Below are 15,355 nucleotides of genomic sequence, written 5' to 3' on the forward strand. Positions count from 1 at the left end.
TAACACCCAGAGACAGAGATAATATGCCAGGTTTTATTCAAAGTGAATACAATTGCATCCAAAACTACTGGGGAGTTCTGTTTTTGGAAAGATTTAGACACAATCAACTGTCTTTTAATGCTGCTTCTTCATGGTTCTCATGCAGTGATGGAGTATGAGCAGATGGAGGCTCTCTTCACTTCACAGTCGACTGCTGTCCACCAGCTCTGATCTGCAAAAAGCGGTAGGGACAGGTTTAAAAAGATCCATCACACTCATGTTCCTAAGGGTTAAGATCCCAGTTTGTGTACATGATTAGACAATAAAAACACACAAGTATATACATCAAAGAGCGGATTTTCTGGCTGCACTTTGTTCCTAAGGGGCAAAGATACCTTCATTTAAGTTAATATTTTAACATCTTATCAACTCTGTGACGCATGAGCCTTAGCTAAGCTCCTCCAATTCACAACCTTTGAATTAAAAAGCCCTAATGTTTAACATGTAACAGCAGTTTGATTAACGCTATCATTAGGAAGTAAGGTTCAACATACACTAATAAGAACTAGATGTGTGGTGTGTGAATTATTTGTCTTCATGTATGTCTGTAGTGCAGATCTTACCTATCTTGAACATCTCCACACACACAGCCTTTTCAGTGTGAATGTTGGGATGACCTGGCATCCAGTCGCTGTAGCTCCACTCGGACCCATCAACCCATGATGCCTTCTGGTTCTGAGGTGTGCAAAACAGAAAGACACACAGTATATAAACACACGTGCACATAAAGGTCGGTTTAATAACATATAGGGTGATGAAGGGATTATTTAAAGAAGATATAACACTGTGAGGAAAGTACTCTGTTGGAAATGAGTCCTTTGTAAATGATGATACTAAAGTAAAGGGTAGAGATGTTTTATCATTGCAGGGTCAGGATCAGGCAGGACATCTTCAAATACAAGTTCAGAGGTCCAGGTTCCACCAAGGTAAGAATAACATTATCTGTCCTTTAGATACCATATCTGATGACACTCTCCTTGGCCTCTATTCTACGTAGGAGTGCCAGAGTGCCGCCATCACAGCCAGTAAGCACATTAAAAACAGTGTAAGGAGGTCGTCCCAAAAAACATCACTCCTTGTTCCTAATTCTGCTATCACGTTGAAGAATATTAACTTCTCAATGTCTTTTGGTGGAAAGAGAGCTTAAGTACGTTTCACAACAACTTCAGTGAATGGCTTAAAAAACAAAACAAGGGGGTGACTGATCGTGAGAAAAACATGCCTTGACCGTGCCTCCCAGCCAGGTCAGCACGGGGTTACTCTTGCCACCCTTGGTCACCAGGGAGACCAGGCGGGAATGCAGATCGCCACTTGTTACAGATGCAAGCTCAGCATTCGGGGCAAGAGCTCTGCATAAGACCTGGAGACAAAGGACAAAGAAAAGTTCCAGATTTACTTTGTAAAGCCACACACAGTCAGAACTTAGGGATCAGGGTGGAGGTGAAACAAAGTAGTATTTTACTGAATCAGGATAGTTTAGTTTGTTATTGTGATATAAGATGTCTTACCTGTGCATCATGAAAGGCAAGGGGAGTGGGGTTGAACTCATAGCAGTTTCCATTGATGACATCCCCTTTACATGCCACTGTCTGTGTTTGGACTCTGGAGGTAGAGGGTTCAGTTCCCTGTCTAAAGACCTCTGGGATGGTACGAATTGGTTCGGTTCCCTGTCTAAAGCCCTCTGGGATGGTACGAATTGGTTCGGTTCCCTGTCTAAAGCCCTCTGGGATGGTACGAACGGGTTCAGTTCCCTGTCTAAAGCCCTCTGGGATGGTACGAACGGGTTCAGTTCCCTGTCTAAAGCCCTCTGGGATGTTGCGAACGGGTTCAGTTCCCTGCCTAAAGCCCTCTGGGATGTTGCGAATGGGTTCAGTTCCCTGCCAAAAACCAGCTGGGATAGAAAACACAGGTTCTGCTCCTCGCATAAGACTCTTTGAGGCGGGCATCATGGGTTCAGTTCCCTGTCTGAAACCTTCTGGGATGGTGTCAATGGGCTCTGTTCCCTGTCTGAAGCCATCTGGGATTGAATTGACAGACTCTATTCCCTCTCTGAAACTAGCTGAGATTGACTGAAGAGGTTCTGTTCCCTGTCTAAAACCATCCGGGATTGTCTTGATGGGTTCTGTTCCTTGTCTAAAACCATCTGGGATTGTCTTGATGGGTTCAGCTCCCTGTCTTAAACTTTCCAGGACTGTCTTGATGGGCTCTGTTCCCTGTCTAAAACCATCTGGGATTGTCTTGATGGGTTCAGCTCCCTGTCTTAAACTTTCCAGGACTGTCTTGATGGGCTCTGTTCCCTGTCTAAAACTATCTTGGATTTTCTTTATGGGCTCAGTTCCCTGCCTGAATCCATCGGGGAGACGATAAGCTGAGGGTTTCTCGACACGGACCCAACCATCCCCGCTCCTTTGGGCTGGAACATCTACAGGAACTAGAAGACACATTGCCGCTCACTGATTGGAACGTGTCCTTGTGGGTGGGAATTTAGAGTACTGGCGATTGATTAAGATTCAATTTTAAAATTATGAGTGGTGTTTTTGCATTTGCTCACCCTCTTCTAACCGGTGTCTTCTCTTCATTTCTCCAAATCCATTTCCGTGAGAGGGACGAATGAAATCTAGAAAGAAAACATACAAAGAGACTTCAGATTTGTACCTGTTGTTATTTATTACATTTAGAAAATAAACTATCTCCTTACCCACTCTCCTCTCCATCTCACTGATGTGATCTTGCACTTGGCCGGTGTTGAGGTTAACGATGAATCTCCTGGAGGGCTCAGTGCCTTGACGGAAGTCATCAGGAATAGGCTTACGGATGTGGGAGCGCTCAGTGCCCTGTCGGAATCCATTGGGCAGCCGGAAGGTTGAAGAGATCCTCTGCAATCTGTTGTGGTCTGTGAGTGGGGCCGCCTGGACGCCTGTGAGGGGTGTGTTTTTTAATTTCACAGTTAGATATTTCTGGCCTTGTTGAGAGAGTTTCCATAAAAGCGATCACACAAGGATCTGCATTTATGAAGCTAAGATGACCAGATACAGAAACACAACAGTTTGGCCTTTAATATCAATTATTAACAATTAGGCTTGAGTAGTATGTAGGCCAAAGCTTCTTCATAACTTAAACTAACATGGACCAAAGTCTAATTCCACTAGATATCAGCTGCTCTGATAACAATGCTGTTTACCACAACCAACATTGATGTTGTCAAGTAAGAAAGCCAAATATTAAAATGACATGGGCATGGTTAAAAAAGTAAACTACCACTTTAAATGTCAATGAGTTAGCTTTTTTTTTCTGGAGTCATTAATTATAATAATGACATTATGAATTTAATACCTTCTTTTATTTCTTTTATTTAAATGTTGTGAATTCATGATCAGAGAAAAACTATTATGTTTGATCCTACATTACAATAGGAAAAAATTGTGGTATAAGCTTTTTTTTTTTTAATTATGTAATAATTATAATAAGACTTCATGGTTTGTTTTAAAGTTACTATCATAAGTATAAAATCTATTCGTATCAAACTAATAACATTTTGGTCACAAAGAGAATCACATCATCTTTTATAGGTTCATCTACTCACATTGCTAAGGGTCAAGATCCAAGTTGATTGTGTTAATTGAATTACATGATGTATTACTACTACTGCTATTCTAAAGAAGTGAGAGAACTTACCTGACAGTGTCAGGAACAGCAGCACGAGTTTGAGCATCCTGTCAACACGAGAACAAACAGAGCAAGTATGACAGAAGCCTGTACCGTTCTTAAGCAGCAGTGTCTTCTCTCCACCCCCGGTTCTGTCTACAGTGACTCTACAGTGAGGTGACATTACAATGAAGAGAAGGTGTCAGCTTGTGCAACTTACCTGAGACAGCAGCAATGAACACTGAGCACCTTTGACACAAACAGCTACCCACTAATAAACCACAGTCTTGGTCGTGAAGCCATGAGATGATTGGTTTACTGGATCAAAGTACAAACTGTGACCGGTTGACCTTGATGTGAACCCTAGATCACACAAACGGGTGATTTTGTCACCACACGTAATACTGATTCTGTTTTTTCCAGGTCTTGTACATATGTTGGAGGTGAATGGCACTCAGTTTAATCAAGGGGAGCTCAATCAATATCTCTGAACGATGCCAGAATGTGGACAACACATGTGAACACATGTACTGGGGCAGTCACTAAAGGTTAGGCAAAACAGGAGTGAATTAACATTTCACAGCACTTTAGCAATGTTAAAGTCATAAGATGAGACGTTATTGGTCCATATTGAAAGCTTAATAATTACACTGCATCTCTGGCTCCACCTGGTGTGTTTGCCTGAAGGAGAAACCATACACTCTGTTTAATGGGACAGGGTTTACAAAGGTGCACTTAAAAACACTCCCATTCCTAAGGGTCAAGTTGTGTTTACAGTTTTTGTAAATGTTTAGTATAAAGTATAAAGATCACAGATGATTGTTTTCCAAGTGGAAGGCTGTAACCCTTATTGAGCAACACTTTGAAGGTTTCAGTTTTATCCCCAGGTCACAAGGCGGGGCAGACCCTCTCCTAAAGTGAACGCTCCCAATACGAGAATAGGCTCTTATCCAATTGGCCGGCTGACCCGGTGATACTAAACAAGCACCCGAACCCACTGACTCTCTCATTGGCACTTCTGCAAGCACGTGTACAGCGTAAAGCTAGCGTCAGTTATCACGTATGCAACAGGAAACGTGGGGGGTAATTTCTCAAAATAAAAGCACAAACAAAATGTGTAAGTAGACAAACGCTTGGTCTAGAAACGCGCAGCTTAAGCTTTTATTTTGTAGTTCCAACCGGATGCTGTATCACCATGCATACTCTGACGTTGTTTGTCACCACAGGAAATGCATCTGAGAACCGTCACATTTGCTATTTGCTCGCATAAACTTGTGTCGTGATCCCAGCTGATAGTATTTGCCCCCATGAGTTTATATGCGCGTATCCGGACCCGATGATTTGACTCATTCCGGACCCCGTACTGTAGAAAGTTGCTTTGTTTTGCTTGTTACGCAATGAACGTGACAGTGACAGAGTGACTTCTTGCACATAAAACAGGCTAGTAAAGCTAATTAGCTCAGTCTGCTAAGTCAAACAACTCTCAGGTCTCTGCGTCCTTTGGAGGAGGAGGAAACAAGCTCGACTAAAGTGGACTTTTCACTCCGGATCGTGCGTGATCAGCAAGTGGGATAGTTTTTGAGCACTCTTTTTTTTTAACCTTGTTTGTTCTTCAAATGGCTTTGGTAACAGTTCTCAGAAGACTTGCTCACGTAAGGGTACAAGAATATACGCGGAGGACTGCAGCTGTGGCTTCGAGTGCCTGGCTGACGGGTCAGAGGAGTTTCACCACCGGTACGCAGCCTCTGAGGTATGTGGTCTAACAAAACAACTCAGTTTTATCTCTGGTCCAAACTTTGAACCTGGACGCCCTGAAAGTCCGCAGCGGTCTTGTTAGGACAGAGCTGCACGCAACACTCGATTCAGAAAGGTAGCTTTTACGCACGAAACACTCAATTTAACACTCAATTCAAAAAGGTAGCTAAGTGTCCCCTTCCTTTACGCACAGGGCACTCGATTCAAAAAGGTAGCTTTTACGCAAGCAACACTCAAGGTAGCTTGGTGGCTTTTACGCACGCAACACTCAATTCATAAAGGTAGCTTTTACGCAGGCAACACTCAACTCATAAAGGTAGCTAAGTGTCACCTTCCCTTACGCACGGGACACTTGATTCAAAAAGGTAGCTTACCCCACGCACCCCAATGAAACTCACTTTCTAAAGCTTTTACTTGTTACAGCGTGCTCACAGCTGACTCCTACTATTCTGAAACTAGTGTGGAGATAGTGATAAGATCAGTACTCAAAGTTTAAAGGACCACACTGTAGGTTGATTTTTAAGTCTGAAGTGTAAATTGATTATTTCCCCCAAGCCCCACTATCTAGAGTCAACAGAAACCACACACGGATGAAAGACTGATTAGATTTGGTTGTACTCTTGATTGAATATTTGAAACTGATATTTCTGTGTGTGTGTGTGTGTGAACCTTGATAGAGGCTGAGATTTCACATCCACAAGGCTGAAGTGATCCATCCTTCCCTCCAGGCACAAGGCTTTGGTCAAGGTTGGGCTTCACATGGCCAAATAACTTGTCAGAACCTGCTCATGTTGAAGGTTTTCATGTTCTGGACTGGCAAACACTCGCCCCTGACCCCACGCATAGCAGCCATTTTTCAAAAGTCCACCTCAGGGATCAACATTTCAGGCGGTTATTTCAGAATCTTTGGCCGTATTTGTCTTAAAGGGTCATGCAGTACATGAGAGGATATGGATGAAAGGTTTATAATTGACATATTTTGTAAGCGGATTATATAGGGGGTCGGACTGGTCTGCAGATTTCTGAAGGGGTCATTGGGTTTGTTGTGTACTGTGCAGCAGTGGGAGTGAGAGTTGCATGGGTTGGTAGTTGAGTGTTTATGCAGTTCGTGAAAATTATGGAGTCATTCTTTCATAATATGGGAGTGAAATTATAGGTTATGGTCATTACTAGATTTGGGAAAAAATACATATATCTTTTTTTAATTTTGTGGCCAAGGTGATTAAAATAGGACCTGCTGTTCCCTCTGTTTAAATAAAGGACTTTTTGTTTTTTAAGCAGCATAAGATCTGAATCAACAAATCACTAAAACTTTCAAACCCTTGATTTAAATATGAACAGCCTCTGACAACGCTATAAAACAAAGAAAAAGTTTGAATCAAATTCGTCCCTTTAAAAGAAAAAAAATCACTGAATGAAACAGCTACTTCATCAGCATGGTTAATCAGATGAAGAATGTTTATCCTGGCCCTGAAAAGAAACATTTAACTGGCTGAATATACTCCGGATTTGTCCACTAGTGTACAATGAACAAGTGCTGTTTGTTTGAAGGTGTTGAGAATGTTCTGTGGACTTTATTTTGTCTCTATTTATAAACTGTAACAGCTCTACATGCACTTTGAAGAGCGCTTTATGATATATGATGATATCAGATGTCATCACTGTCGGGTAGATATAATGTGTTGGGAGGCAAACTTTAAAAATGTTATTGATATATTCAAAATGAATCCTCATTTCAGTTTTGAAGCAAGCAACATGTTTTTAAAAAGTTGGTACAGGGGCATGTTTACCATCGTGTTGCATCACCTCTTCTTTTAACATCAGTCTGTTAATGGCAAATATTTTCAAAGGGTGCCATGTAGGGACTACAGGTAGGCTAGTTCAACATCCATCCTCTACTACAGAGCCATGCTGTTGGAAGTCTCCATTGCTCAGCATTAACACTGCCTCCCCATGATGTGTAAGCTCACCATGCCATGGACACATATGCATCATCATACCATCACAGATGCTGGTTTTTGAACTGTGTGCCTTTAACAAGCAAGGTGTCCCCTCTCTTCTTCTTTAGACCAGAGAGTGCGGCGTCCATGATTTCCAACAAAGAGTGTCAAATTTATATTTGTCAGTGTAAGCAAGAGAAGTTCAGTGTGTCCACAGAAAGTGGGTTTGCAGGTGATTTTTGAACCCATGCAATGAGTTCCACTACAGAGTCATGTCTTGTTTTTAATGCTGTGATCCAATATTGGATTGGTCATGTTGTCCCTTCTGTACAGAGACTTCTGCAGATTCTCTGAATGATATCATGAACTGTAGATAATGAGTCCAACCAAAATCTAAAAAATGTAAACAGTAAAAAATGGTCCATTAGAGAGATGTCCAAAAACAAAGCGCCTGTCTAAGCACGCATGTATGCAGCAGTTTTGAAAACATCCACACCAGGATACTCAGAGCATAGTTTTGGAGCTGTCGCCTTTAAACCTCCTGTTGGTACAAGTTTTGTTGGTGTGGACACAAACTGATGGGAATGTGTTGCTTGTTTGGGCTGCGTCAGAGTAAGAATTTAACATTTTTCTGTCAATAACAGAGTCTTAAGAGTCTTGTCTATTCAATGGGACAGGGAGAGTTAAAGTAAGTGAGATAGGATCCTGATCCTAAGAGCTGGTCCAAGCCTGATCCAGCTCTATCTATAAGCTTCATCATAAAGGGCAGATTGAAGCCTACTCTTAAACGTAGAGAGGGTGTCTGCCTCCCAGACCCTGACTGGTAGATGATTCCAAAGGAAAGGGGCCTGATAACAGAAGGCTCTACCTCCCATATTACTTTTAGAGACTTTAGGTAAGGGGAAAGTAAACAGGTTTTATGAACAAACAGACTGTAATGAGTGGCCTAAACAGAGATGTCTGTGTAGTGATGTGTGTTGGCCACTAGAGGGCAGCATAAGCCTGGAGATTGCCTGGTCGTTAATGAAAGGTACAGGTTACCTATAGCAGGCCTTTTAGAAATGTAAATGTGAGATGAATATTTTGATTTTATAAAAACAATAAAAGGACTCTGTTGTGTTTGTGTCTCAGGTCGAACAAGGTGACGATCAACTTCATCAACAGAGACGGGGAGAAGATCTCAGTCAAGGGCTCGCCTGGAGACTCACTGCTAGATCTGGTCATTAACGAAGACCTCGACTTTGACGGCTTCGGTACATAAACACACACACACACACACACACACACACACACACCTGTAACTGAGCGGCGTCTCATCCTTCAGATTAAGTTGTTAAGATGTGTGTTTGTTTGTTTATGCGTGTGTGTTGGTGTCTTCAGGAGCGTGCGAGGGCACCCTGGCGTGCTCCACATGCCATCTGATCTTCGACGAGGACGTCTACAAGCAGCTGGGGCCGGTCACCGATGAGGAGATGGACATGTTAGACTTAGCGTACGGCTTGACTGACACGTAAGTGACGCAAACAAAGTGAAAATACACACTTTTGTTAATCCTACTGAACTGCAAATATCTTGGAAATCTGACAAACAAACACACACACAGTCCATGGTGTTTGTCTGTTCTCTAGAGGTCATGACAGAGTTTCTCTCCACAGGTCTCGTTTGGGTTGCCAGATCTGCCTGACAAAGTCCTTGGAGGGCGTCGTGGCTCGTGTTCCCGAGAGCGTAGCAGACATCAGACAGAGCAAAGACGGCTCCTCTTAACAGGGACAAGCGGTTGCAGTCAGTGTGTGTGAGCCCAGTCAGAACTAAAGGGTAGGACATGTGAGCACAGGGATGAGGGTTGGTGGTGACCTCCTCCTTTCTTCTTCTTCTTCTTCTTTTAGAGAGACACATTTCCAGCTAGAGCCAGATCTGGATAACCAGGATGTAAGAGTTACAGAACTTTGACTCTGAAGACAAAATCAGGTTTTTAGAAAGTGAAGAGAATTCTTTTAACTTTCAGGTCAAAGGTCAGTTGTAGGTTTTCTATTTTAATCACTGTCAGAAAACCATCTTCATCTGGGGTAACATGGAAACAACAACTCACTGATAGTTATACATGAAGCTTAGACTCCACCTCTCATCCTTCTTCTCTCCCTGTGTGAATTCAGTCGTACCCACTGAGCGCTGCAGTGAAAACGCAGCCTTAAAGATTGCGCTGATTCTGACATCCTTAATCCTGTTATTTTATTCTACCGATGTATCCCCTTTACTATGTTTGAATCCAACATGTAACCGTATAATTTCATCATGTGATTGTACATAGCTAGAACACACATATATCTATGTATAGAGTGAAAAGAATGTAATAAAAATCCCCTTTCTAACAGCGTGTGTGAGTGTCATCTACTCAGGCTTCACCGGGTGGTAGGTGTGAATGGCTGTCTGTGTTAAACAGGCAGATGGTGGTCTAACATAAGTCTGGTTCTCCTCAAGGTCTCTGCCTGTTACAATAAATATATTTTTAACTTTCAATCAACACAAACCCATAAAGAAATGATTCAAGGCAAAGTAAGAAATCAAATTTTGTATGTACATATATTTCATGTAGAATATAAGTGTTTATATAAGGCTCATACAGCTACCATGTTCTCACACACAGTACACTTAAATCACAGTTACAGAGAGATCACCATAAAATCAGAACGCAGGTTTCATTCGAACATAAAGGCATTGTTGGATAAGTGGTCACACAGCACAGTAGAAAAGTCTGTTGTAGCATTGATAACCATAGCAGGGGAGGTTTTTAATCTACGGACTTCCAACTACAACAATGAACACAAGTAAAACTATTGCTTATGTGCTTGTTTTTAAGAGTCAGTTTGTACGTTGTAATGGTTTTTTTTTTTTAGAGGCAAATATGTGATATTGTGTTTTAAAAGGCCTACTCATACAGAGTATGTGTATATATGTTCAAACATACAGCAATGTATCTACATATTTGATTGTGGACTGTTCTCTAAACACAAAAACAAGTATCTCAAAATCGCCGAAAGTGATGGAGAGTTGAGATTTTGACTGAATTAAAGCTCCTGTAGGGAGTTTTAGCTGATTATGAAACCGACTGGAATTAGCACCCACGCCTCAAAATCTAATTCTACTTTAAAGATTAATTTTAAGTTACATTTAGGACATTTAGTGTCTCTCTTTTCATCCACTCTAACTCCAGACTCAGTCGAGGCAGACGGATGTCTAACATGAGTCTGGTCCTGCTGGAGGTTTCTGCCTGTTAGAAGAAAGTTTGTCCTTGTCCCTGTAACTAGCTAAATACTGCAAAGTGCTCTACTCATAGTAGATTAAGATGAGATTTCTTGTTGGAAAACACACCTCCAACACATACAACTTCCTGCTTTGTCCACAGGGAGCGCCAAAATCCACACAACAAAAAAATTACTTGCAGGAGCTTTAATATGCTCAATTAAACTGACAAAAACAAACAGTTCAGGCGCTAAGTTCTGAACTACATCGCCCATACAATGTGGGATAGAAATAAGAAACTAACTGATATGTTAGCTAGTTAGCTAGCTGCTAACTTAGCCCTATATTCGCCTGTAGTTGTTTACATTTAGCTAAATTCTGTCTACTAATCTGGAGAAATGTAATGCACCATTTTCCTGTAATTTACAGAATTTCGGATGATTATTGAGTATAGACGCACGAATATGGACGCACATATATGTTGCAGATATCTTTTCATGTACCTCAGTATTCACTATTCACAGTATGAATACAAAATAACACTTAGAAAAGAGAAATCCACCCTTCCTTCCTTCCTTCCTTTCTTCCTTCCATGGTATACACTGTCTTTAAGAGTCAGTTTACAATGCGCCCTTCAGAGGACATGAACTGGTACAATGGGCAACAAAACAAGACCGTTATAATTGGAGAGATGAAACGTACACGGTAAAGACGAACGCTAAGTGCCTCCAGCGCCATATCTGGGTTGCCTCCTTCACTTTTTATGGAAGTGCTTGATTATAAGTCAGCTGATCAGCCTTTTTGTTCGGCGACTCTTTAATAATCTATTATTAATACGTGATCATCAGAGCAGCTTTTCGATCCAGCTTTTTCACAGTTGCGCCGCTAACCCCTAAATGAACCGCTCGTATCGATAAGATTAACATATATAAAAACTACAAAACTACGTAATAAAAAAGGCTCAGAGAGTGAATAATACAAAATAAAAGCACAGTAGAATTTGGCCTCATTGCTCTGCTTTGATTGTCTCGTGTTTGGCTTGCTAGTCAGTATTTTTGGAGATTTGGGGGGAGGGGTTAGGAGAAGTCCCACACCCCCTCGTTGGGGTCTGTGGGGTTGGATGTCAGAGGATGGCAGGATGGGGTAGGGGGGCAGGAGACAGGAGGGTCCTCCGGGCTGGTGAGGGGCACTGCTGGGTACATGAGGCTGAGGAAGGTGTCTCTGGTGGTGTGCCTTTTCACCTGGAACACAACAACAAAACAGGGATCAAAAACTAGCACAACAAACCTTTGTTGTTAATTGTAATGTGCTGTATTGTATAACTTATGGCTGCTGTTTGTGGACACAGGCCCTAACTCAAAGCAGTTCTGCTTTGAGTTAGGGCCTGTGTGCACAAGTGTGAGAAGTAGCATTACATCCAGAAACCCACCTGCTTGAAGAAGGCATGGGTCAAAAGTGAAGATGCTGACGGTCTATGGAAAACAAAAGCAGGAAAAAAATTGCATTAACTTCCTTTAAAGCGCTATTGTCACAAAAAGCGAACTGGTCCTTTAATGTGAGTACCTGCGCTCAGGCTGCTGCTGCAGACACAGCTGGACCAGGTTGTGCAGGGTGGCCGAGTGGTTCTTGGGTGCCGGGCTCTGAGGTCTGTCGGTGGGAGGAGCGGTGGCGCTGTGTGTCAGGCTTCCCGTTGCCACGCTCTCCCCGATGCCGGAGTCCACCCCGGACCGGGACACCTTCAGACCCCCGAGCTCGCCTAGCGGGAAGGGAGCGACGTCTAGGAGGCAGCAGTGGGAGCCTCGGAGCTTCTGGAGCAGCATCTGAGGAGGAGGGTCGAAAACTGCAAGACTTGCACGCAAGAAATTCTCCTGGAATGTAGAGTTTGATTACCTGAGTGGGGGGCATGTCCTGGAAAGGCACCCTGCCGCTGACAAGCTCACAGGCCACGATCCCCAAACTGTAGATATCTGATTTGACTCCATAGCCATGCAGGTCCTACTGGTAGCAACAGCATCAAGAGAAAGCAGACAGAAACATCAGATAAAGCTCTTAATGGGTTTTCTTCTTGATCTACTCAGTCCTGACCTGTCGCAGCAGCTCAGGGCTCAGCCAGGGCAGCAGTGCGGGGCTGTGGTGTGGCATGTCGAACACGGCCCTCATCCTCTTCCCCTCACGCATCATACTGTAAATACTGTGCAGCCCTGAGAGGTAGACACGCCCCTCCCCTGATAACAGGATGTGACTCGCCTTCACCCCTCTGACAGGAAAGGACACAGAGACACGATTATGTTTACATCAACAACTTGCATTTTTATTATTCTACTTCTCATGGAGGGGAATCTGACCGATGCACGTAGCCCATCTGGTGCAGGTATTCCAACGCTTTCAGAACACCATATAGCAGGTACGCGATCAGGGACTCGCTCATGCCATCAGGGAAGTACGTTCTGAGTAGAGTGTCTGCTGAACCTGCAGGCGAGAGGAAGGGGGAAAGGACTCATGAGCAGGGACTTCAGATTAAATACACTGAGAATGGAAGTGTGGTGTAGCTTACCATATGCCATGAGTGGTGTGAGGACCCACAGCTGGCAGCAGGAGTTGAAAACCAGGCGAGACGTCAGGAGGTTTGGGTGGCGGAACAGCCTGGAGAGCAGGACCTCATTCTAGAGTTGAAGACATGATCAGATATCAAGAAACAGTGACAGAGAGATGCAAAAAGAGTTTGATTAAACCCACCATGAGTTGCAGCAGCTCCTCCTCCGTGCACTCGTCCAGGTTGGTTTGTTTGACAGCCACCAGTTGACCGGTTGGGATGTGGCGTGCCATGCTCACCTGACTCAGGTTATTGAAGCCTCTCCCTGAAATACAAAGCATTGATTAAGTCAAATCTAAGCATATACAACTGTTATTGAAAGAACATCAGCACTAAGTGTACAATGCTGTGCTCTCACCCAGCTCAGACAGCAGCTGGTAGTGGGCCGGCACAGCTGAGAGTCCTGTGATGTCATCGCCTCCAGCCGGGCCTTGCAGAGTGAATTCAGAACCGTCACAGCTCTGTAGGGACGCACACACATACACATAAACTCCATCTTCTGACTCAGTAGGGACGCACACACATACACATAAACTCCATCTTCTGACTCAATTGTCAGGTTTCATCATATGGATCATATGAGTCTTTAAAAGTAGTATGAGAGTTAGATTTTGATTCTGTTGTACACATATCAGCAGCTTTTGTTCTAACGTGACAGAGTACCCCTTTAAGTATCATCAACAGCACCAACTCAGCCAAGAGTTAAGCACCTTCAGACAGATGATCAATGAACAGAGATGAAATGACGGGAGAGCATCAGTGTGACGCCTGTCTCCATGCTGACAGGGTCTTGGCTACTGACCAGGAACTGGTGGCTGGAGTCCTCATAGCGCTCCTCTATGTCCAAGGGCTGGACCTGAGCGTGGGAGATGCAGGAACAGTCCTGGTGGAAGGGGGGGCAGGAGCACAGCACAGGTGAGACATGCCAAAAGGGAGAAGGAGGAGGAGGAGTGGAGAGGGGAGGGGAGGGGAGGCAAGCATCGGGGGAATGTGAGCACTTAAGAGAGGATTTATCGGAAGTGGTGAGCGGAGAGATGATAAGAGGCGGCTGATGTGTCCCGACTGAGGAGGATAATAGCTCTATAGATGATTAGATGGGAGGGATGTACAGGTGGCTGAAATTTCCCATAAATAATATCCAAATTCAGATATCCACTTTAAAGATAAGCAAGCATCAATGATCTTGAATGCACTTTAAAGACTGGCTGAATTTGCTCTATCTCACAACAGCCTCACAGATTCGTGACTACCTCCCAGGTGGTGCCAAAAAAAAACAAAAAACAAACCCATGCAGCGTGACACGCTTACCAAGAAAGACATGGAGTCCTTTGGGCGATGGTAGAAGCACAGGCTTTGGGATTCATCCGCAGACAGGCTGACAGGGACCGAGCTTGATGGGAGGAAGCAGGAGGATGTGGAGCATCAGCGGTGTAATCTGAGAGCAGGCGTCCAACCTCAGCCATTCATCCATCCAATGTCCGAGTGCAGATTACCTGGCTGCATCAGCTGATCACAGATCGGAGGGGAGGTAAAAAAAAATAAAAATAAGGGGATCCCCGATTATGAGTTATGGGACAGTTGCGTAATCATCAGTGGGGGATTTATGAATGAAGCATGAAAATAACATTATGTGCACAGCTGGGTCTTATGCATGGACATGGACATCTAAAATCATATTTTTGCAGAGATAGTGTAATAATGTGCATTATAACTCCATTATTATGACACAAAATGTGCACAAAAACAACAACTTCAAGGTTATTTTTAATGCAGCCATTTTTGTTTTAGCACACGGCGACAGCAATGTTAGCAGCTAATGTGACTGACAGTACAAAAATCACACGCCTTGATTTTTTTTTAAAGATATGAACGAAGGTCTCAACAATAACACACACTCCTTGTGTTATTACTCAGTTATTAACACGAAGAAACGTGAATAAAGCGTACGTAAACACAAAAGCGAGCCTTTTACCTTCAAAGACGTCTGATTCATAAAGTTTGCTCCTTCATTGTTTGATCAAATCCAACAAAGAGTCTTCACAGTCCCTTCATCTCAAAGATAAGATGTTATGAAGTAAACAAGACTTTTAATTTGACACAGATAACTCGCGCATGATATATACGTCATCAAGCAGCAGGCGCA

General features: G+C 43.2%; 3 protein-coding genes across 4 annotated transcripts; 1 reads left to right on the forward strand and 2 right to left on the reverse strand.

The window, feature by feature from the left end:
• Positions 1 to 19: 19 nt before the first annotated feature.
• Positions 20 to 6,141, reverse strand: LOC117808099. Its single transcript, XM_034677598.1, has 8 exons — positions 6,109 to 6,141; positions 3,715 to 3,752; positions 2,738 to 2,956; positions 2,591 to 2,656; positions 1,548 to 2,470; positions 1,262 to 1,399; positions 603 to 714; positions 20 to 211 (listed from the first exon to the last, which is right to left on the reverse strand). Exons 2-8 carry the CDS (start codon positions 3,749 to 3,751, stop codon positions 138 to 140), a joined length of 1,569 nt encoding a protein of 522 aa, XP_034533489.1. The 5' UTR covers position 3,752; positions 6,109 to 6,141; the 3' UTR covers positions 20 to 137.
• Positions 4,885 to 9,750, forward strand: LOC117808101 (adrenodoxin-like). The gene is made up of 4 exons (XM_034677602.1): positions 4,885 to 5,434; positions 8,511 to 8,632; positions 8,760 to 8,889; positions 9,035 to 9,750. The coding sequence occupies exons 1-4, from the start codon at positions 5,301 to 5,303 to the stop codon at positions 9,141 to 9,143; spliced, it is 495 nt and encodes a 164-aa protein (XP_034533493.1). The 5' UTR covers positions 4,885 to 5,300; the 3' UTR covers positions 9,144 to 9,750.
• A 183-nt stretch (positions 9,751 to 9,933) lies between these two features.
• stradb (STE20 related adaptor beta) lies at positions 9,934 to 15,337 on the reverse strand. 2 transcript variants are annotated; one of them, XM_034677599.1, is made up of 12 exons: positions 15,185 to 15,337; positions 14,521 to 14,718; positions 14,015 to 14,095; positions 13,571 to 13,673; positions 13,356 to 13,477; positions 13,174 to 13,282; positions 12,965 to 13,088; positions 12,705 to 12,876; positions 12,510 to 12,614; positions 12,183 to 12,439; positions 12,049 to 12,091; positions 9,934 to 11,860 (listed from the first exon to the last, which is right to left on the reverse strand). In XM_034677599.1, exons 2-12 carry the CDS (start codon positions 14,530 to 14,532, stop codon positions 11,696 to 11,698), a joined length of 1,293 nt encoding a protein of 430 aa, XP_034533490.1. In that variant the 5' UTR covers positions 14,533 to 14,718; positions 15,185 to 15,337; the 3' UTR covers positions 9,934 to 11,695. The 2 variants fall into 2 exon arrangements, with proteins under 2 accessions (XP_034533490.1, XP_034533491.1); XM_034677600.1 differs by lacking the exons at positions 14,015 to 14,095; positions 14,521 to 14,718; positions 15,185 to 15,337 and adding an exon at positions 13,923 to 14,012.
• Between the last annotated feature and the right edge of the window lie 18 nt (positions 15,338 to 15,355).

This window comes from Notolabrus celidotus, chromosome 24 (genome assembly GCF_009762535.1).
Source record: "Notolabrus celidotus isolate fNotCel1 chromosome 24, fNotCel1.pri, whole genome shotgun sequence".
Lineage (NCBI taxonomy): Eukaryota > Metazoa > Chordata > Actinopteri > Labriformes > Labridae > Notolabrus > Notolabrus celidotus.

Bases quoted from the DNA above. Each gene is read 5' to 3' on its own strand.
- stradb (XM_034677599.1), bottom strand. The intron at 13,674-14,014 runs GTCAGTAGCCAA...GCGTCCCTACAG, and splicing joins ACTCCAGCCACCAGTTCCTG to AGCTGTGACGGTTCTGAATT. The intron at 12,440-12,509 runs GTAATCAAACTC...CCTCCTCCTCAG, and splicing joins AGGACATGCCCCCCACTCAG to ATGCTGCTCCAGAAGCTCCG.
- LOC117808099 (XM_034677598.1), bottom strand. From the start codon at position 3,751: ATGCTCAAACTCGTGCTGCTGTTCCTGACACTGTCAG. The intron at 2,957-3,714 runs GTAAGTTCTCTC...CACCCCTCACAG, and splicing joins GCTGTTCCTGACACTGTCAG to GCGTCCAGGCGGCCCCACTC. The intron at 2,657-2,737 runs GTAAGGAGATAG...TTTTCTTTCTAG, and splicing joins TGAGATGGAGAGGAGAGTGG to ATTTCATTCGTCCCTCTCAC.
- LOC117808101 (XM_034677602.1), top strand. From the start codon at position 5,301: ATGGCTTTGGTAACAGTTCTCAGAAGACTTGCTCACGTAAGGGTACAA. The intron at 5,435-8,510 runs GTATGTGGTCTA...TTTGTGTCTCAG, and splicing joins ACCGGTACGCAGCCTCTGAG to GTCGAACAAGGTGACGATCA. The intron at 8,633-8,759 runs GTACATAAACAC...TGGTGTCTTCAG, and splicing joins CCTCGACTTTGACGGCTTCG to GAGCGTGCGAGGGCACCCTG.